This window comes from Hyaena hyaena, unplaced genomic scaffold (genome assembly GCF_003009895.1).
Source record: "Hyaena hyaena isolate Hyena2069 unplaced genomic scaffold, ASM300989v1 scaffold_1144, whole genome shotgun sequence".
Lineage (NCBI taxonomy): Eukaryota > Metazoa > Chordata > Mammalia > Carnivora > Hyaenidae > Hyaena > Hyaena hyaena.
The window spans coordinates 152,058-175,571 of NW_024081779.1; the positions used below are offsets into that span (position 1 = coordinate 152,058).

General features: G+C 35.5%; 1 protein-coding gene across 1 annotated transcript in view; it reads left to right on the plus strand.

Moving 5' to 3' along the window:
* Nucleotides 1-23,514, plus strand: part of LOC120224264 (plexin domain-containing protein 2-like) — a 234,382-nt gene that overhangs the window by 149,471 nt on the left and 61,397 nt on the right. Inside the window, exons 11-13 of the mRNA XM_039222500.1 lie at nt 11,948-12,008; nt 20,964-21,114; nt 22,034-22,072. Of these exons, the coding sequence (XP_039078431.1) occupies nt 11,948-12,008; nt 20,964-21,114; nt 22,034-22,072 (251 nt within the window). The remainder of the gene's footprint in view (nt 1-11,947; nt 12,009-20,963; nt 21,115-22,033; nt 22,073-23,514) is intronic.

A 23,514-nucleotide genomic window follows, 5' to 3' on the forward strand; every position in this document is an offset into this window, starting at 1 on the left:
ACCAACTCAGTTTCATTAAAAGCAAATCTGAGGAAAAAAACTACGTATCCAAGAATATTTCTGTTAACATAAGGTGACACTAACTGTATTTTATGAAGCAGAAAATTGCTTCACACCCAAATTCTTAAAATCCTTCTTTTTTTTTGCTGCCTTTAATAAGACATAGAACATTTGTACACATGAGCTGCATAAAACTCTAATAGAATTAGCATTTAGTAATTTGATATTTTATATGCCTGGCAAATCTGATGTAGAATAAAGCAAAGAAATGAGGAAGCAGAACACTATTTTATGACCAGAATCATTCCCTAAAGTGGAATGAATTTACTAATACATTTTTGGCAATCTGCAGAAAGACCGAGTACAATCTTAGAAACAGACCCTTCCAGGTGAGCTCACAGATTTATAATGAGAGAATAACAAAAATTTTAAAAAGAAAACAAAGTTTTATATACTAAAAGCCGCTGCTTAAAATGCATAGCCTATTTTATATAGTATATATCTATATGTATATATCTTTCAAGATTCTCTCACATGTAATTTTAAAATAATAAGAAAACCCATCTTGTATAACATTGCAGCGAACTCTAGAAGTCTTAGAAATATTTCCACCAAAATCAATTTACTTTTAGTTGGAATAATCAAACTTAAGACTTTAGAGGATGACACTGAATTCACCATGAGCTGATATGACTGGAGAAATATAATGTTCTTCAATCAAAAATAAATTGATGAAATGGAACAATGACACTTTTCCAAGTTGAATGATGAATGTAAATTAATGAATTTGGACCACTACATGTCTAAAAAAGATATTCTAACTTAACTCAGATCCCAGAAAAGTTATCTCACAAATATATTATTTTTTGAAGAGTAAAGTGCATTTTCAAAAAATCATTAAACAAATATCTTTTAAAAAAGAGTGTTCTGCTGGTCATTATAAGACTCACTCTGGCACTATCATCTGATATTATAATGCCTTAAATTACATCTTCTAGAGGCATACAGAGAAAACAAGGAAAAAAATGTTTGCTTCTCTTTTTGGAGTTCCTTTTGATGTTATGTTATCATATTTTAAATGAGCTCACAGTACTTGTCTGAAAGATTTAATTACATTGTAAAATATAGTGATAACAGGCCTAGATTAATGAATGGGGTGAGGTATACAAATGCTTAAATAAAATGATTTTCAACCTTTTTCTTCTCAAGCAGGAGAAACATTTTTGAAGAATTATCTCGAAATACAAAACAGATAAAATTATATCTGGTAGGGGCTTCACAGCCATGCCCTCCCAACACCTTCTCACCCATGACATCAGTCAGTGAAGCCCTCTACAACGTTGAACCCTGGACTCTGGGCAGAGCTTGAAAATCCGTGATTGCTGCAGGTTTTCCTACTTAGAAATCCTAACTTTCCTAATCCAACCATTCTCTCTTCAGATCATTTGCAAGGACCCAAATCCACTGTGACTAGAAACACTTTATCTCTTATGCAATGAAAGAGAGGGAGAGAGAGAGAACATGAGAGAGAAAAAGGCATTTATTTGTCTGGTTTAGTTTATTGGTTACACTTCCTGAAGAGATGGTGGCAAACAGAATGGTCTCCTGTGTCCTGTATAGTCCTTTCCTAAGTGTTTTTGGCTCAAAACGGGGGTAAAGGTCATGCTATGGTTCTGAGAAACTAGAAACACCATCTTTATCCACTTCTCTGCAAATTTCAGCATACTAAGTAAAATTCTGAAACTGTTTATATATCAAAAATTAAATTAGGATAAATACTCTTTTCTTTTTGAATGAGTCAATTGGCTCATCAATGGGATTTCTAGTTCCTTGCCAGAGTCTAACTTTATTATCTTGGCAGAACAGAGGTGACTTGATTCATGTGTCGTTGATGTTCCTAAGGAAGATAGACAACTCTGAAAGACCAGGAGGCCATTTATCTGAGCACCATGGAATAAAAATTTATTGACGGAAGGATAGCATTTTATGGAGGCACCGCACACCTAAACCCCCAAGACTTTATGGTCCTTTCTCTGAACCAACAACAAAGTAAAAGTCACTGCCCTTTCTGTCCACTTTTATGCATCTGAAGGTGCCATTCAAGTATAACATTTGGTGTGAAGTCAAGAAATTTTTTAAAAGGGCGTCAAAAGTTGGAATCCTTAAAATATCCAGGAGTTTTATTTGTGACTGTTAGCTTCAATGGCTCACAGCCAGGAGGAGCAATCTTTTTTTTTCCCCCCTCAAGATTCAACTCTCACTTCTGTTGTACCAAGATAGCAAAGTTGAATGCTTGGCAAAATCTTAAATTCTGAAAAAAATTCATTCATCCTCAAGGGATTTTTTTAAAGAAACTTTGCTTTTGTGACTAAAGAAGCTGAGCCAGGACTTACAGAATATCATATAGATTTTCAGTTATAGAGTTGATTACAGTGTCTTTTTTTTTTTCTTTTTTTCCCCAGTAAACACTTTTGACCAGGGCTAAGTTCCATGGAGGGTAAAAAAAAAAGCATAAAATAGCATAAATTTTTTAGGCACCTACTGGGTCAAACACCAGAAGAGTGCTTCCTCCATATTATCCCATTTAATTCTCACTAGAACACAGGGAAGTTTGACTCTCCAGAAACCAAATCTCAGGTAATTACTTGCCATGGCTCACAGTCAATGTCAGTCAAGACCTGAACCCAGTTTTATGTATGCAATTCTAAAACTCATGCTTTTTCCACTAAATAATATAGCCTTAACTTTTTGCAGTATTCAAGTGCAAGTAATTGTGAGGAATATTGCCAGGTTGGGGTGAGTACCTGACAGTCTGTGAAAACACGTCAACTTTTAACTTGCTCTGACCCGCTGTCGGTAACCTCAACTTTCCTCCCCTACTTTTCCCCATTGTAACTATATTAAATGAGACACTGTTGTTGTTGTTGTTGTTTTCTGGCAGTGTCTCAGTAGCATGTTGAAAATGAGTAATCAAGTTATTAATTATTAATATTCAAGTCTAGAGACTCCATTGCTCTTACCGCCAGGATTCAGAAAGAGAGTCGAATATGGCAAAGAAAGTTCTCTTTTCTAATGTGATACAATGTACCATGCTCCCAATTTTTTCAGGATGTGCTAGTATGATGTCCAGATACAAGATGCCAAAGTTGCACATTTAGTTAAGTGGAAAATACTGTTGTTGTTTTTTAACAGAATACGAACTTTCTGAAAGTTGTTAAGATTATTAATTTCACTGTTGGAAGTAATTACCAAGAAATACAATCTTTCTTTTTTAAAATAAAAACCACGTGACATCTTATTCATGCATATGTCATTTGAGGAAACAAATTGAAACTATTTAATTGTCTTGATAGTCTTCCTTCAATTACCATTCCTCAGCTTCAGATTGTCATTTATCTTCTTTAAAGAGTTATGGTATTTCCAAAGAAGTTGAAAATCTTTCACAAATAAGGAGCCAAACTGTTAAAACGTGTTTTCGGCCAGACTCAGATTAGTTGCCAAAGCCATATTTAAGATCAGTCAACAAAGAAATACTGTGTTCATGATGCTGAGATAGCAAGCTTGATCTTTTAGTATTTATTTATTTTTTGAGAGAGAGAGAGTGGAGTAGGGGCAGAGAGAGATATGCAAAAACAGAAGCAGGCTTCAGGCTCCCGCTGTGAGTACAGAGCCCAACACAAGGCTCGAACACACCAACCATGAGACCACAACCTAAGCCAAAGTCGGACGCTTAACTGACTGAGCCACCCATGTGCCCCAGGAAGCTTAATCTTAAATGTTAAGAGCCCCCGGTAAACTGAAGACTTCATCCTTAACTGTGTAATCTTTACTGGATAACAAATGTGTCATCAGGCAAGGTGCTCTACCCTTGATTGGGGTTGCACTTGGGAGAAGGAATCAGGGCACTTCCCTCAGAAGGCAGCATGGGTTAGATCACCTAGAAGGGAAAGCACCAAGGAAACCATGCTGGCTACTGTCACGTCAAATGCTAGAGCCGACTTCTGAAACTGAGCATGTCAACAGACATTCTAGGACTACACATGCCTGGTTTCATTTAGCAATATGCACTAACCCCAGGGTTGTAAAAAGAATACCTCCAGTAGCCTGTCATTTCCACCCTTCCCAAAACGTTGACCCATTTAACTCTACACATTTAACCCTACGATACCCTTTGGGAATTAGCGGATTTTGTCATTCTACTAAGTAAAAGCATTACTTTTAAACTTTCCAAAATTATAATGACTATTACTTTGTATATCTAATGAGGGTTGTTGTGAGTCTTGGCTGTTTACTAATTCTTCTGTAATCTGGTGGCTGCCTGTTTTTTGGCTCTTCTTCAAGCTATGAGTTGACTTCTCATTTTACTTTGCACTTATAGGAAAGAAAGCAGGAAGCAATTCATGATTTGACAGGGTCCCAAAGCTTCACTTTCTAGGGTTCTAACTTCTTCTTGACTCTTCAGCTGCACAGTGCATTGTTGATTAGAAGTGGTGAGAGTAGCCATTTTGTCTTGTTTCTGATCTTGAGAAGAAAGCATTAAGTCTTTTATGATTACATGTGATAATAGCTGTAGGTTATTCATAGATATCCTGTATTATTTAGGAGTACAGAATTTTAGAACCCAAGAATCAAAACCCACAGAATTAAAATAATGAAAACATGGCCAAATAATAAATTTATTCTATAGTTCAAAGAAATATATTAATGTAATTAATAGCACTAGTAGCAAAAATCATTTGCTCATCTTGGAAAATGATGGAAAAAATATTTTATAAAATCCAACATTTGTTTCCTAAGTAAAAAAGCAGACTGACATAGAACGATGTGCTTTAACACAATAATAAATATTATTTCACACCCATGAAAAAAATATATTGAACCCTGAAGCCCAGAGACATTCCAGCTCAAATAAAGAAGAAAGTAAAGATGTGACTATTGCTATTTTGTAATAGAACTCTATATTTCTGGTTAATGCACAGAGAAAAGAAATGTAAATATAAGATGTGACTATTGAAAAGGAGAAGCAACATTATTTGTAAATAAAGGTACAAGTTACAAAACAAGTACACAGAAATCAATAGCTTTCCATGTCAGAAATAACCATTTAGAAAATGCAATGATTAAAGCTCTTTAATAGTAGCAAACAGATAAAATAATTACTAACAAACTTAATGTGTAGTCCCTATATAAGGAAAAAAATTAAAGTTTGATGAGGCACTTAAAAGAACATCTGAAAGAAACATTTTATTGGATGAAAACCTAGAATCTAGTTAAGATGTCAATTATTTCCACATTGATTTTTCCAAATTCACAATAGGACTCCTATTTGGAACGTGAGAATGTGATTGTAAAAGTCACAGAGAAGAATAAATGAGTGAAACTACTCAAGAAAAAAATTATAAATAAGATCAATCATGGAAGAGTTAAACTATTAGGTGTTAATCATGATATAAAACCATAATGATTAGATAATTATAGGAATTGTACAAGAAAGAACAAAGCAATCAATGGAAGGTTATACAATTTCAGAAGTAGACCTCAGCATATGAGTTTATTACATAAGAAAATGTGCAGTTCAAACAATGGATAAAGATCTAATCAGCAAATGATCCTGGGACTCTCAGCCATCTATATTAATAAAATTTGTATATTAGATGTGGTTCTTTATACCATGTACCAAAATAAATTTAAAATAGATTAAAGAATTAAAAGTAAAAAGGGAAATAATGGACTAACCAGAGAGTATGACAAACTTTACTTAATGCCGAAGTAGTTAAGGCCTTGATGAGCACAAAAGCAAAGAAATAAATCTTGCAAGGAAAGGTTGAAAAGCAAACATTGCAATATAAAAATATAAATTGTTCAATGACAAAAAATCATATTTAGAATTGAATAGCAAATTACAGACAAGCAATATATTTAACAGAATTTACTGATCTTAGTTTATAGAAATCCTGTAACAATTACAAAAACAAATAACCTAATTATATAAAATAGGGGAAATGAATGAATATACTATTCAAAAATTTAGAATACAGATAGCCAATAAACATTTTTTTTTAAATTTTTTAATGTTTTATTTATTTCTGAGAGAGAGAGAGCCAGCATGAGCAGGGGAGGGTCAGAGAGAGAGAGGGAGACACAGAATCTGAAACAGGTTCCAGGCTCTGAGCTGGCTGTCAGCACAGAGCCCGATGCGGGGCTCGAGCCCATGAACTGTGAGATCGTGACCTGAGCCAAAGTCAGATGCTTAACCAACTGAGCCACCCAGGCGCACCGCCAATAAACACTTTTTAAAAGTTTATCGTCATCTATAATGGAAGAAATGCACACTACAGTAAGATATACCATTTTTCACTTGTCAAATTCCAGAAAGGATGATGATGAATATTTTTATAAGTTTTAAAATGACATGGGTATTCTCATATGTAGGTTAAATAAATTTTTTATAAAGCCATATGATGGAGTATATGCTGCCATTAAAAATTAACTCTCAAGGGATATTTACGGACATGGAAAAATGCCCAGACTCTATTATTACTGTGGAAAAGCATGCTATCCACGAGCTATGATTCCAATTTGATTAATACATAGGTGTAAGTTAATATATCTTCAATAAAGACTGGGCGGCAATAAAATTAATGATTTTTTAGCATTGGGATAACACCTACTCTGCCACATGTAAAAGACAACATTCTGGATGTTAAATATTAGACGACTTGAACCCAATTTTCCATCTGTAACTCCTCTACAAAACTTCCGCATTTTGCAGATCACTATTCTTATTGGCACTGGATTATGGTTCTGAGCTGCCACTAACATCAAGAGTTTTTATTAAAAGACAGCAAACTCCACACTTGCATATTAGAATGATATAAAATTTCATAATTTGCCTTACAATACTGTCTCTGTAATAGATTACTGTGTAGTTAGATTTATCTATCATTCCGAGAACACTAGGTAATGAGTGGTTCAGGCATGGAAATTCTGGAAAATTTTAAGATCATGTTTCTCAATTCTAGGAGAAGTAGTTTTAGAAGTGAAATCATCCATCTCATGCCTGAGGCCAATTGGGAAAACAAGAATGCCCCATATGGGATACAAGGGGTGCCTTTTTACTAATTTTTTATATTGAGAATAATTATCATAATCAACATTTTCAATTTTATTACCTAGTTTTCCAGTTAAAGTTCTTAGTATTTCAAAATAAAATAATTTCCCCATTTCTTACAGCCCCATACTACCTATCACCTATTTTATCTAATGAGAAAATATCTTATTAGTTCTAATCATAAAATTTATCATTGGACTTGTTTCTCACCTATAGTGTTTTTGCTTCCTTTTTAAAGCATCTTTCCATTTTTTGATGCTGGAGGATCATTTTTCACACTTTTGGGGAAAAAATTTATTAAATGTACAATTGATTTTTCCATTAAGATAGCACACACTGTTAAATACACATACAGCTGCAAGGACCATTTAAATCATGAGACACCTTGATGAAGTATTTGCTCTAGTTCTCAGAATTTTACAGATCTTTATTTTTATATAACAGTCTATAACAGAGGCCAGCAAACTACGGAAAGTGGGCCAAATTTTATCCATTTCTTGTTTTTGTAAATAAAGTTTTATTGGAACACAGCCACACCCATTTCTTTACGAATTTGTGGCTGCGTTTGAGCTACAGTGGCAGAGGTAAGCTGGTAGAACAGAAACTGTATAGCCTGCAAAGCCTAAAATATTTACTCTCTGGTGCTTTTTCAGGAGAACATTTGCTGACCCCTGATCTAGAAACAATCTCCTAACCAAGTCTTCACATCCTGCAAAGTTTCTTTCCTAACTTCTCTATTGCAGATGTTTCATCTCAATGGTGAAATGACATGTTTAATTGTGCAGTAAGAGATGCACTTTATTTTTAATCTTTATGTATATATTTTCACACTTACTCTATTTCCTTCACCTGAATGTATTACTCTTGCAAAATGAGTCATATTTGTGAAATCCTTTCTATAGAACTGAGATAAATTAAAGACGAAATTTACACTTTAATCTCTTGATTGGTTAACAAGCCAGGAGAGTATTCTGTTTTCTAGGCTGCCTTACTTAATGGGGTTCACTTAACGCAGTTCCTGGGGACTTTGAAACCAGCACCCCATTGAAATTAGGTGGAGAATAGTACAATTAATTTGAAGTACAGCTCTCTATCAATTTGTTTTAGAATTAGGTGATGCTGAGAAGAGAAGAATAACTTGAAAAGAAAAACATTGGAAACCTGTCATAGGAGCTCAGACTTTATTGAAATCAATCTCTGAGGAATATTTGCAAAACAACATAATCTCTATTTATAAATATTGGATAAAGATTTGACCCATGTTTGAGAGCAACTTAGATTTTCTCTTTTAAGATTCTATAATACTAAGTCCCAAAGGTGATGATGAAGAACTTTAAGTATAGCACCAATTTCACATTAATATGGGGCACAGAATTAATTCCTAAACATTTTCCAAAATGCTGACTCTAAAATGAAAATCTCACTTACTCATTTTCAACAGTTGCCGACCTTGCTACACGTTTACTTCAAAAGCATACGGGGGGATTAAAAACAGCTGATGTTTGTTAAATGTTGACTATGTACCAAACACTACTTTTAGTCCATACATAACCTCCCTTACTTCATTTTACAGATGAGGAAACAAATGTAGATAGGAAAAATAACTTGCCTCAGATCTCATTCCTGTTTTGTGCCCAAACCAAAATTCTAACTCAAGCAGTTTGACTCCAACCCCTCTTTGAACCATGTACTCCCGAAGTCTAAAATAAACTAAAAGCAGCACACGGGAGTATAATAGTAGACACTATCACTTGATTGGGGGCGGGGGGGGGGAGGTGCACTGAGAAAGGGTTGCTAACTCTTCTGAGTGGGAAAAAAAGGAGATGCTTCTTAGAAAAGATAGGTTTGAGTTGAATCGGATTTACTAATTAGAGACAAAGAAGATATTCCAGACATAAGTAAGAGCATGTTCAAAGGCAGAGAGATGAAAGAGCACAGCACATTCAGGCAGGAGCACCAAGGGGCATGAGAACAGGTTGTGGGGGATGGGCAGGAGGGGCCTGCCATAGAGGCATTTCATACAGGAAGTCCTGGGCTATGAAATTTCAGTTTAGTAAGAATCACCTGACGTGCTCATTTACAGTGACAATTGCTGAACCCAAACTGCCAGAGAATCTTATTCTGCTACATTGAAGGATTTGCTCTCAACAGAAATACTAGGTGACTCTGGTGTAGGAGAGAGCCTGAACACTGTTTAAAATGTCAGGAAATCAATATGCTGGAGCATGATAGGGTTAATACCATTGGATTTTAGAAAAAACAACACAGTGGCTCAGCAGAGAAAGGAAAGTGTTCTTAAAAGGGATATTTGGGGTTTCTTTTTTAGAATTCAGAGATAATATAAAGGTTGTTTTTCTTAGTGATTTGTAACAAACACACATGTACAGACACACATAGACATGTACATACACCCTTTTGTTTAGAATTGCTTGTGGATGCAATATAGATTATTAGGTTAGAAAAATACTAAAAAGTCAGTGTCCATTTGTGTTCATTTTTAAGGTACTGTGAGTTACAAAAATGCATGAGTTTTTCAAGTCAAATGTTTTGTGTTTTGCCATTCTCAATCCTTCGTACCCTAGCAATTCGTAAACTGCAGGTCAGTTAGTAGGGAATCAATTGTGAATAAAAGAATGAATTTCTTAACTTAGTTCCCACTGGCTTTGAGAACATCTGGGATAGGGTAAGTGAATGCGTTTTAAAAATTCTCTGTTCCATTTATTTACTTGTAACTCTCAAAATGAGTTGTGATTAGGTGGCTCCCAAAATATGTTTTTTTAGAAAATCGATATATCCCCATTGCAAAAGAGAATGTCAGTACATTTTTAAATATTTAAACAAACATGAAAGAGAAAAGGAGAAGAAGGAACAGCCATCTAATTCATCTGGAATTAAACAGACTCCAAATGTCAAATCTCTTTGGGTAACCGGAGATGCCCTTGACCCACAGGGGATTCTCAAACTTGGGATGGTAGATCGCACACTGACGTTTATTCTACACTTAAGCTTATTCAACACAGCTGGTAGGCATAAAATAGCTGAGCTCTAATGGATCATGTCTGGGCAAAATGATAGATTTGGTCTTCTTTGTTGACAGTAGAGATGTTTTCACATTCCACTCGAATTAAATTATGCTCATCCATGCCATGGTATATAATCTCTGGCAAGGATTCTTAGAAAAAGTCATCATGTGAACTCATTGCAAAGCAAGTGAAAAAAAAGTTGCAAAGTAGTACTATAAGAAAATATAAAACAAAATTTGCATGACATCCGTACATTTTGAAAAATATGTATTTATGTTAATATTTGTCAATGGGGATTCATATATTATATGTAAATATACATAGGTATTAAAATTCAGGGGCAATGTAAATCCTTAATTTTAACAAACTAGCAACAATACTTTCAATTTCTAATAAGAAAAGAAATTATGTGTTAGATATACTAGGTGTGATTTTATATGATACCAGTCCTAGCTTTCAAATGTTCACAGTCAAGCTTGGTAAATAAGATGTAAGCACATGAAATTGTATATAAAGGGAAAAAGTTAGATAATAAAAGTATGATGTGATCACAACAATTATGAAGCTTTACCAGAATGGACACCGGATAGTAATTTCTGGGTGTTAAAAAACAAATGGACAAGGAGGGCAGAAAATTATTCCAGTGAAGGAAGACCGTAGGAATGAACAAAATCAATAGTGCTTGCTGAATTAGACCTTTCAGAGAAGTCCTAATCGTAGTGTTGTTAGGGGCTCCCAAGACCATATTCAGGTTCACTGATTCACTGGAAGGACTCACAGAACTCTGAAGAGCTGTTATATGCAAGTTTGCCATTTGTTATAGCAAAAGAATACAGATTAAAATCAACGCAGAGAAAGACACATAGGATAGAGTCCACAAGAGACCAGGAACAAGCTTTCGGTTGTCTTCTCCCAGTGGAGATGCACAGAGAGCACTTAATTCCCCCAGCACCAATTTGTGAAAACACACACCAAGGATTGCCAACCCAGAAAGCCTACCCATGCTTTGGTGTTGAGGGTTTTTACAGAGGTCAGTCACATAGGTATGAAAATCTCTGTGACTGTTCTCATCTCTAGTCTCTAGCCCCTCCAAGAAAGAGGTCAGATTGGTACAGCATGGCCCCCAGTCTCCAGGTGAATAAAAACAGACATTTACCACAAGTCATATTGTTAGCATAAACTATCTTGCATAACCCAAGATCCAAGATATATGAAGACACTCTTATCAGGTGAGATAGTCCAAGGGCTTAGAGGTTTTCTGCCAGGAGACAGACAAAGGCCACTTCTTTTTTGGAGTGTGAGGTTCTCAGCATGCCACACCTGCTGAGTTAGTCCTTTACCGTACAATAGAGAGTTTGTGTGACTATGGGTCTTAAATTTAAAAAAAATAAGGAAAACCGATAAAAAGATCTGAAATCCTAAAAAAACGATACCTGCAAAAATATTTGTGTATAACTATTTGTTTTGATGATGAGAAAAAAAATATGAATGAAAAGGAAATCAGCTTCATAAAATAGCAATTGTTTTACCTTTGCCTGGGGACCCAGGTGTCCCGCACAGAGTAGTGGGTGTCAGTGGAGTCATTTGCTGCCATGAGTGATCCTAATTGCATGACTACCTGAGGAGTGAGTCCTTACTCACCACACTGTAAATATCTCATTGCTACTCCAGTGAAAAGTTCTCTAGAAGAAAGCTTATGTTATGCTAAACCGAAAACTTGTGAACCAACTACTTACCGATCTTTTTCTTTTAATTTCTGCCCCCCACTCCGCACCCCATATTTTCTTTTCCGAACTCTGCATCCTCTCTGAAGATGTTCCAGTGGATTTGACCGTCATCGGCAGGACTGGGTGGACAGTGGATGCCCTGAAGAGGTACATGTGCTTTATAACCACAGGATTCCCAAGGCCAGGCTGTCCTATAGGCTTGCTGCATCTTAATGAAAATGATATCTAATTTATCAAAAATATCCAGGGATTATTGGGCCCTTAATATATGCTACACACTGGGCTTCACTCTTTACCTGTATTATATCGATTTATTCCCCTACCCTTCCTATGACATAGGAGCTGTTATTGCCCCCATGTTACCAAGAGGAGAACAGGGAGGGGAGAGGGAAAGTGGGATGGGGAGGGAAGCTGTTAGGTGTGTGGCTAGGAAATAGGACCAGAATGTGAACCTCACAAGCAAAAGGCAGTTCTCCCAAACACATGTTGCTTTTCTAAGATTTCGGAAGCCATTGTTCATCTTTTTTGCTCAGATAACACAACCAATGGTATGGAGGAAAAGACTGATTGCAGCAAACTGATGTAATATATGTTGGAAAGGGTATAACAAGGAAACAGTAACTTGAGGCAAATGTGATAGAGACAATGATGCAATGAAATGATTCAAGCAAGTGTATGCAGTTGCAGAAACGATTTTATCTTGTTCAGAACTTTCTAGTGAATTGCATTTACACTGTCATTTCAGGTCCTATAAAGATATCCTATCAGGGTCACCAAGAAAAGTGTTTGTTTTTCCTCCCTGTGTTAAGTGTTAGGGTACAAATTTTGAATGAAAATTCACAATTATACACGTTTTCTCATTCAGGAAAGCAAATCATGTCAAAGTGCTCTCTTTAAACTGTTAGGAGACCAATAGTTACTAAAGCTTTTTTTAAAAATTAAGGTTTTATAATGAAGTCTTATAAATACTTTGAAAAAATATGTTTGACAATATACTTGAATATTAAGTGCAGTATTGCCAATGCAGCTTTCATAAACATTTTGACATTCATTTGGGGGATTATAGACATACACACTAATTTCTCTATTTCACTTCACTTATGGAACAACATCATTCAAAAGGAAAATATATTGCTGGAGACATAATTGTGTTGTATTTTCAAAGTGATGTTTCTTTCATGTAATCACATTTGCCTCAATGAAAACATTGCAGTTGAATAGCTATAGTTGTGCAAAGATCAAAAGTGTAACTCAGACATCTAACTTTTCTTGCCTACCATGAACCAAGGAAATAGAGAGAATCCATCTTATTTTAAACACCCCTAAATATACCCTAAGTATGTTCTCTGGAATGTGCTGAGCCCTGAAATAATAAAAATTTTATAAATAACCTCCTATTCCCAAGGATCTTAGAGTCAAGTACATTTTTTAATATTCAATGTTTCCTTTTAATTATGTAATTAAATTGTCAATGGTAGTGGCTTTATGGTGAGCAATTCTGTCCTTCTTGTATAGGTAAGTAAACAAAGCCACCAACTCCAGTCCATCTTCTGTGCCTAAAACACTAGTTAAACCTTCTTTCTGATCCTGTGAAATGAATTGACTCCATAAGTTCAAATCCTTATATGAGCACTTACTATGTACTGCTCTAAGCACCAATAATGTAAAAATGGAAGAAGTGTATCCAACAGGTAGTTAGACTACTGAACAGTTAGTTAGACCATCTAACAGTAGTTAGACCATTTACAGAATGGCCTGTGTAGAGAGTAACCATAAGGACGTGATCTTGTTAAGTAACATAAGAGAAGGCTTGCTTCAGGAGGAGATATTAAATATGATGCCTGAAGGGTAACTAGAGGTAAGAAGAGAAGTGGTGAGAGATGAGATTGGTAAAGTCAACAGACCCCCAAGCATGACAAGCTGAAGGAGTTTAGGCTTTATGCTGAAGGCAAGGGAAGTATGGAGGGTCCTCAAAGTATTAAGAATAGAACTACCATATGATCCAGCAATTCCACTTCTGGGTATTTATCCAAAGAAAATGGAAACTCTAACTCAAAAAGGTAATAGCACCCCATGCTCATTGCAGCATTATTTACAATAGCCAAGATATGGAAACAACCTAAGTGTCCATCAAAGGATGAATAGATAAAGGAAATGTGGGGTGTGTGTATGTGTGTGTGTGTGTGTATGTGTGTGTGTGTGTGTACACACACACACTGGAATCTGATTTAGCCATAAAAAAGAAAGAATCTTTCTATCTATGACAATATGGATGGATCTTGAGGGCATTATGCTAAGTGAAATAAGTCAGAAGTGGCAAATACTATATGATCACATTTATATGCAGAATTGAAAAAACCAAAGCCAAAAAGAATCGTGGATGGAGAACAGATTGGTGGTTGGGATGGATGAAATTGAAGAAGGGGCTCAAAAGGTACAAACTTCCAGTTCTAAAATAAATACATCCTGAGAATGTAATGTGCAGCACGGTGACTTCAGTTAATAATACTCCACTATGCATTTGAAAATGCCAAGAGAGTAAATCTGAAAAATTCTCATCACAACAGCAACAAAGTTTGTAATTATGTGTAGCAACAGGTATTAACTAGACTTATTGTGGTGATCATTTCACAAGGTATAGAAATATCAAGTCATTGTGCTGTACACCTGAAACTAATTTAATGCTGTCTGTATATATTATACCTCAATTAAAAAATAACAGCAAAGGAAAGGATTTTATTTGGGGCTTTTTGGAGGAATCACTCTGGCTATGGGGCAAATGACAAGAGATGAAAGGATGATAAATTGACTGTAGCCTTAACCCAGGCCAAGGATGCTGATCATCTGGCCTGAATCAGTGGGAAGGGTCGTGGTGACCACCGAGGGGTTGTGGAAGGATCCATAGGTAGTTGGTGAATGGAATGAGGACTGCGAGTTGTTTTAAAATTCTCTTTATTCTTTTCTTTTACAATATGTTTTTAACATTTCATAACATTAAGGTACCTTTGAAACACCATAAGAAAATGAATACCCAGGACCATGCTACCCAATCTATGAACTAGATTATCAGTGACTAGGAAGCTGGTTGTCCATTCTGCTCGATTGCATTTCCGCCCTTCCCTATTGAAAACAAATAAAACTATTTGGAATCTTTAACTTACCACTCAGAATTTTGTTTTTTAATACTTATCCCTGTTGGTGCCCATGATGGGGATCCACTCATTTTTATAGCTATATATTCCATGGTATTAATATCCCATTCATTCACTTACCAAATATTTATTGTGTGCCCATGATGTCACAGGCACTTTATAGGTACTGGAATGGAATAGCCAAAAAATAGTCTGACAAAACAACATACCAAATTCTCTGCCTTCCTGGAGCTTACATTCTCACAGTCGTATTTTCGTCACTCAGTTTTATGGACATTTGTTTCAAGGTTTTGCCTCTGACAAAAGCATCTTATGCGTGTCTCCTAAACCAAAGGTTTCTCTAATTCTCCTAAAAGTGGAATTGCTGAATATGAGTCAGACAAATGTTCAAATTTGAAAGGTAATGCCAGATTTTTTTTTCCTGTGTATCCATGTGCACTACCAGCGCAGTGCTGGAAATCTTACAGGTTCCCATGATTTCATGGTCCCTACAATCCTGATTTTATCAGATTTCTTTGTTTCTGCAAATGTCCTGGATATCTAATTTGGTATCTCATTGGGAACTTCGTTTGTTTTTCACCAAGTATCCGTGACGTTGAATGTATTTTCATATTCATTTTGCCTTCTGTGTTTCTCCTTCTGTCTTTCCTTTTCTGCGAGACTCATGTTCATGTCTTTTTGTCATTTTTCTATTGAGTAACTATCTGGGTCTTTTTGTTCTAGACCATAGGTGTCCAGTGATTATATGTAGCAGACGTAATACATCTGATATATAACCCCCTTAGACAACTCTTACTAATTTATAAAATACATATCAAGTTACTCAGTGGCTCTCTACTTAATCTTACCACCTATAAATAATGAGAGTTTTACGTCTTATTTTCTATTCTTTACACCTTTTTATTTATTTCCGTTGTATTATTCCTCTAGCTAGTATCTCTAGTTATATATATTTTCCTCAGATTTTGTTTTCTCTTCATTTTCTCCATTATTTTATTTAGTTAACATCTATTCTCAATCTAAGGTGTCAAATTAATCAGGCTTTTATTTTATAGTTAGTTTCTGTGTATGTGTATTCTGTTTAAAAAGTCCTTTTCTACCAAATTTTATAATTTGGTTATTATAAATTTATAATTTGGTTACTATATTTGGTTGCATGTTATTTTTCATGCATTTTTCTCTTAAATATTTTAAAACGTTATCTTTTTTTTTACATCAAAGTCTTTATTCTATTTGGAATTGGTATCTATATATGATATACAATAGGAATCCAGTTTTCTGGGGGGCTTTCCCCTTTATGGATAATTTCAAGCACTATGTGTTAAATAGTCCTTCATTTTGGTAATTTCTTGCAAAGCCACCTCTTTCTTCATTTCCATATAACCAGGGAACATAACCAGGGAGTTGGTTTCTGGGCTCTCCTCTTCTTTTTTTTATCTTTTTTTAAATGTTCGTGTTTATTTATTTTTGAGAGAAAGAGAGACAGAACACAAGTGGGAAGGGGCAGAGAGAGAGGAAAACACAGAATCCGAAGCAGTTTCCGGGCTCTGTGCTGACAGATGCGGGGCTCAAACTCATCATAATCTGAGCCGATATTGGCCCCTTAACCAACTGAGCTACCCAGGAGCCCCTGAGCTCTCTTCTTCTAATCCTTAATTTGTCAGTACCCTAACCAATGCCACACAATCATCATCATCTTGTAGAAATCTTGCTATCTATATGATGTGTCTTACTTTTTCTGCTTCACAAGTATTTTGACTATTAGGGGACTTTTGTTCTTTAAATAAATTTAGACTCAATATGTCCATATCTGTAATCAATCAATCACATTAATATTTTTATTGAATTTACATTGAATTATGAATTAGAACACATTTCCACGTTGTGAAAAGTTTTAAAACTTATTTTAATATTGACCTCAAATTATTGATTGAATTATTGTCAGAAAACATATTCTGTTTGATACTGATTCTTTAAAATTGTTTGGAACTTGATCATGGAACAGTACATGGGGCAATTTGTACAAATTATCTACATGATCTCTAGAAGAATGTGTGTTTTCTAATGATCAGGTATTAAGTTTACTAGTAGTACTGTTCAATCAGACTTTTCTCTGTCCTCTTTATTTTTACCTTCTGAACTCTTCGGAGATAGACTTGACCTTCTTATCCCTTCCTGTATTTTTTAACCTCTTCTTTCATATCACCTATCTTCTAATTTCTCTGTGTTGCATCCTGGGGAGTTTCTTGAGATCAATTTGCCAGTTTGTTAAATCCGTCTTCATCTTGTTCGATACACTATTTAAAATTTCCATTGAAGTAGTCATTTCAAAAAACTGTATTTTTCATTACTAAAATTTAAATTTTACATTTTATTAAATCTCCCAAGACATTTTTATCATCTATATTACTAGTTCACTTTTACACTTTACCTTTCATTTCTTTAAATATTTCATATATGATTTTTTGTCTGTCTTCTATTGGATGATCACAATATCTAAAGATTTTCGTAGTTTAAATATATTGTTCATTGTTTTTGCTAACTTTGTCAGAGTGTGCCTCTTGTTTAGTGTTTCTGTTTGTGTCCTTTAATTAAAATTGCATTTTTATTTGATCTTATTTCATGGGACTCCCTAGGACCGAAATAGATGGTACTTTCCACCAAAGAATGTTTGATGATGAGACCCTGAGAATTTAGGGGATACCATATGTCCCTATTTAACATGGAAGGAAAGGTTTGGGTTTATCTCCTCCATCTTCTGCTGGCACAAGACTTGATCTCCTTGGAGAAATACTGATTTTTACATGTTTTGCCCTATAGGCAAATCCTGCTCTTTTACTTTGTTTAATGTATATTATTCCTACTCCCTAGCACACAGCTCTTGCTTTATTTTGTTTTGGGGGAGAGACAATAGAAAGGTACTCTTGGAGATTTTCCTTGTTATCTGCAAATCCTAGTAATGCTTTAAAATTCATATTTTATCCAGAATCTCTTTGTTTTATAGAAGGAGGACCATTTAGAGTCTATAGTCTGCCTTTAGTTTGTATGAGCAAAATGATTCCAGGATGTTACTTTCAACATCAGGGTGTTTGCTAATAGTATTCTTTGACAATAGAAACACAAGAGGAGAATAATATGTGACAAGTTCCATTTCAGACTTATTGAGTTTGAGATGTCTGTGATATCCACACGCATCTGTTAAGTCAATAGATGAATATTTGGGTCAGAAATCCAAGGGAGAGAGATGTAATGTTGGTATGGACTTATGGAAATTAATATAAAGATGTGAATTGAAATCATGAGTGTGGTGAAAATTGCTAGTGAGAATGCATATAGCAAAAAAATTAGTCAAGAAGGATCCATAAGAACTACCAACACAGGGAGCCAGAAATAAAGGGAAATAAGGAGTTATTAGAAAGCACTCAGAAAACCGGTGAGGATGTATGTCACAGAACCCTGGGAAGTGGACAGCTGTGCCCCATGTTGTGGGATATCAAGACTATAGACAATTTTGTGCATACGAAGATATTAGAACCATCCACATGAGAAATTTCAATTAAGTTGTATTGAGTAAAAACAAGATTTTTATATGTGAGGAAAGTGGGAGTCTAAGAAGACCAGGGCAGACCAATCTCTGGAAAAATGACTGAATGGAAGGAAAAGTAAGGAAATATCAGGGTACGTTGTGGAGAAGAGGGAGGACTGAGTTTCTTAAATAAGATTGGAAATGCTTGAGTGTGTTTTTAAGTGCTAATGGGAACAAGGCAGTGGAAAACTCAAGACTGAAAACATTGAAGAGAAAGGACTGTATTAAATAAGCAAGTTCACAATACCTGAGAAAAATGGGCTAGGTTGGATCAGAGTAGAGGTTGAGACAATAGCTATAAATACTGAGCCCCATCCATTACTCCAGAAAGGAAGAGGGATGGTTCAGTACAGATTTAAGCAAGAATGCTGATTTGTAAAGAGAATTCTGGCTTCTGATTCTTATCAAAGAAATAAAACATGAGCCCATGGGGTAAGATTGGAAGAGGCATTAGTATAGTTTTTGGTGGAGTGGAGAGGGCTTGAAATTGATACAGAGGACAATGGGAGAGGAGACCAGAAAAGCAGGGCAGTGTTTCCAAGCAGCAGGGAAGGCCTGCTGAGGCTGTGGGAGGTAAATTTATGGAGCTCCCAGTCAGAGGCTGTGAGATTCTTCTCCAGCTGCCCCTGGCTTTGTTGCAGGCTGGGAAAAGGCAGGTTGTTTATTCCACTTAGTATTGGGGTTTTCTAAAAAGGTGTTGTGGATGGCAATGAGAAAGAATGAAATCTGGCCATGTGTAGCAACATGGATGGAACTTGAGGGTGTTATGCTGAGTGAAATAAGTCAGGCAGAGAAGGACGGATACCATACGTTTGCACGTACAGGAGGATTAGGAGGAAATTAATGGAGGACCATGGGGGAGAAGAAGGGGAAAATAGTTGGGGAGAGAGAGGGAGGCAAACCATGAGAGACTCTTGAATGCTGAGAACAAACTGAGGGCCGATGGGGGTGGGGGAGAGGGGAAGGGGGGTGATGGGCATGGACGAGGGCACTTGTGGGGATGAGCACTGGTGTTATATGGAAACCAACTTGACAATAAACTATTAAAAAATAAATAAATAAAAAATAAAAAGGTGTTGTGAGAAAACAAACAAAACCCAACAAGATATTTGAAGGAATTGAAAAGAGAGGTTGAAGTGATGGAAAAATAGGAAACTGAAGGGAGAAAATCCTTGTACTTGACTTCCTGCGTAGTCAGAGAAGCAGAACCCGAGTGCGTACATGGAGAATTGGAAAGAGGACAACCAGATCTATGATCTCAGAACACAAACATCTCCAACTGCAGATGAGGGCCAGACTGTGGGGGCGAGAACTGATGTGGAGTTCGCAAGGAGATCATGAGGTCACTGGGGCCGAGAAGATGTGGGAGCCTACGGTTGGGGATTGAAAGACCCGTAGGAAATTGGGAGTTGTAGTGGGGAAGAAACCTTTATCTCATCCCATTGCAAAAGAGCAAGCCATCTCCAGAACTCTTGCTGAGCTAGTAATAAGTGGCTTGTACTTCACTAATGACAAGGGAAGTTTAAGAAGGGAATTTATTTAATAATAATTTTCAAAAGTGGGATGCGTACCGCCCATGTGCAGACTGGTTACCTTCTTCTTAAGACCCTACCAGAGAGATGACATCTTTTGAAGAACAAAAAGGTCGGGAGAAACACCAGCTTCTAAATCAATAAAGTCTGAGTGGTGGAGATTGTTGCTGGTGAACGTCATAGGCTTTATTTTTGTGGGCTATAAATAAAAACTAAAATATGTATCTCTTCAGTCTAGCTCTGCTAGGGAGAAATAGGCTAAGTGATTACATGAGGACCATCCAATCTTTTGCTTGGGTGGTTTTGAATATTTTGTAAAAGAAAGCAAAAATTTTAAATACTCATTCAACATGTTTTGAGTTATTTTTCAAACAATAAGGGAGTATGGAGCACTTACCACATTTTTAGAATCTAGCATTACTGGTTTGAAATGCATTCTTTCTTCACACACCCAAGCATGTTTTAATTCTTATCTCTACGAACATGTTTTTCTTCTTGTATGAACTTTTCACCCTTGACATCATGTCTTTTATAAATAGATTGATATAAGATGTAGGGCAAGATAAATAGCAGTGTAAAAGATTAACTGCAGAAATGATGAAATCCAAATATCTAAAGATGGAAATGCTTTGTTACATCCAATTTTTTCCTCATCTTTTGTATACTTTGTAAATTATTAAAACCTATAAATATTGTTCTCTATAAAAATAACTTTTTTACTTGTCTTGATATGAAAGCCCTTTATGCTTCACAGCCCAACTTCCTTGATGTAATTTTTTAAATACCCGTGTGATCACTCTTAACTTGTTTCCCCATTTGTTTCTCTTATTAGTCAAAAGAGAAGATGTGTGAGAACACAGAGCCAATGGAAAGTTCTTCTCAAACCACCACAACTATACAAGCAACAACCACAAAATTCAGGGTCCTAACGACCACTAGAAGAGCAGCGACATCCCAGCTGCCTACCAGCCTGCCCACAGAAGGTGCTGTAGACATTTTTGCTTTTTTCTGAAGGAGGGGAAAGTCACTGTATTGGCATGCACTGGGGTAGCTCTCTCGAGGGAAAGTTACCTTTTGGCAAACTGGCTTTTCTAAAGGACTTATGAAGGGGTAGAGACAAAATTATTAAGAATAAAAAATATGTGCTGGGATTCTTTTAAGGTATGCTGTCATTTATTAAGACTTAGCTTTTAACAGTGATCCTGGCTACTTGTCCTCCCTAGAAAAGATATACAGACTTCCTTTTATATCACTAAATTTTATTGTAACTGAATTCAACTTGTCAGTCACGGGAGAGAAAGGCAAAATGCATATAAAATGTCCAGTGATTCCAGATTCTGAAAATACATACTTGTATGTATATGCAATTCTAATATTTACCTGAATACAGTCAATAAAATATGTTGGCCTATAGTCTATAGAAGGGCACTGTGTATGTCACAGAAATTGTCTTTGACAACTCATTGGGGGAAGAAGGGATAGTGGCCAAAATATAACCATTTATTCTGAATGGTACCCCTAGAAAGAAATGTGAGACCAGTTGGCCAAGAGTAGGCTTTGAGGGGGAAAAATAGTCTTACTTACTTATGGTCATAAACCTGGCTTTCGTTTGAATAATAAATTAAACTTGAAACTTTTTCTTTTAATTGAAATTTAATTGGATATTAAAAGTTAACTAGAGTAACGTTAGAGAACCAGATGAGGAAGCTGCTAAATTCTTTTATTGCTTTTAAAACCAATGCCCTAATTTAATGTGTAGTATTTTGGATTGTTACATAGCCCGTGAAATGTTTTTGTAGCGTGAATCCTACTCTATGAAAGCATTAGTACACAATTACTGGTCATCATATTCATGCCCCATTAAAATTTTTTCATTACAATAACTTTGAATTTCTCTTCCAGATGATACCAAGATAGCACTTCATCTAAAAGATAATGGAGGTAGGAATTGATACTTTTCTTTTATAAATATTTTCAGATACTAATTTATTTCATTCATTTATATATGAGAAAGGATGCTATGGGCTTCTAATATAGAGGGAGGTTATATTTCACTCCTTGTTGGTATTTAACATGGGAAGAATTCAGTGGTTGGCTTGAAAACTGAAATGATTTCAATGAAGGAATGAAACTCTAATCCTCATATTTGCCTATAAAACTACAGGACACAAATGACCAATTATAATGTGAAAATTTATCCACACATCTTGCTCTTCTTTGTGCTATTCCTTGGTTTAATTGTGTATTGAGTATCTACACAGAGCAGATATTAGGTTCAAATGTTTTCTTTTTTTTTTCCTCTAAGTTGACTACTCAACATTCTTTATAAATAAAATTAAGAATTAGACCAATATGGATATATACTTTATAGGCCTTTTTATCTTTTATATGAAGCCAGGGACAAAAATTAAAAACGCAAAAAAGAACTTTTAGGTAGTTGCATATTTCAAGTTTCTCTAAGACAATTTAGAGGAACCTATAATTATACTTGAAAACTTGAGGAAGGAAAGTTTTACCAAAGTAAGACTGTGAAAGATATTGGCTAAATTTTTTAAGAAGAGTTCTTTTTCTATTAAACTATATTAGCTCATATGTGCTTCCCTATCATAGTTTGCTGGATCTTGATAAAAGAGATTTTTTTTTTATCAGTAACTGTTTATTCAACTCAGGAAGTGGGGCGGGGGGGGGGGGGCTTTTCTTAGCAGCCTCTTTTATGTAAATGTGGTGCCACTGTGACATTGATCTAGACACAGTTTTACTTTTGCAGCTCCAAATGATTTTGTAAGGCAAAATCCAATGTATACATTCTTAGGGATTTGTTTTAAGTAATTGTAGAGATTAGTTTCTAAATTAGTCTAAATAAAGTAACAAAAATACATCTATGTTTCCATAGGTCACTGTATGGTAAGGTATATACTGTGTCCATCTCTAATTTCAAATCAATCCATTTGAAAGATAAGCTGCTTAGCTTCTTCATATATATTATTATTGCGTCAATTCTCCATTGTCTTGTGTCTGTATCATAGTGTTTTATTTCATTCATTTCTTATTTATTATTGTAGTAATGCTATAAGTGCTATGATAGCTTTATAGATGACCATTTGCCTGTATATGCTAGCTAGAAATAAATTAAAATCTCAGCCCTTGAAGGGACTTTAGCAATCCCCCAGTTGAGAATTTCTCAGAGCAGGATGGTGTTTAGTTTTGTGTGAACATAATTCCTAAATTCGGTGTTACATTATTTTGAGGGAGGGTCGTGGCAGATACCTGAGATGGAGGAGGGGTCCCCAAGAGGCTTCTATTGTATTTGTTACACTTAATTCTTAATATGGGTAGTAGTTTCCTCTGTGTTTGTGATATTATTCTATGTTGTCTCTCTTTCC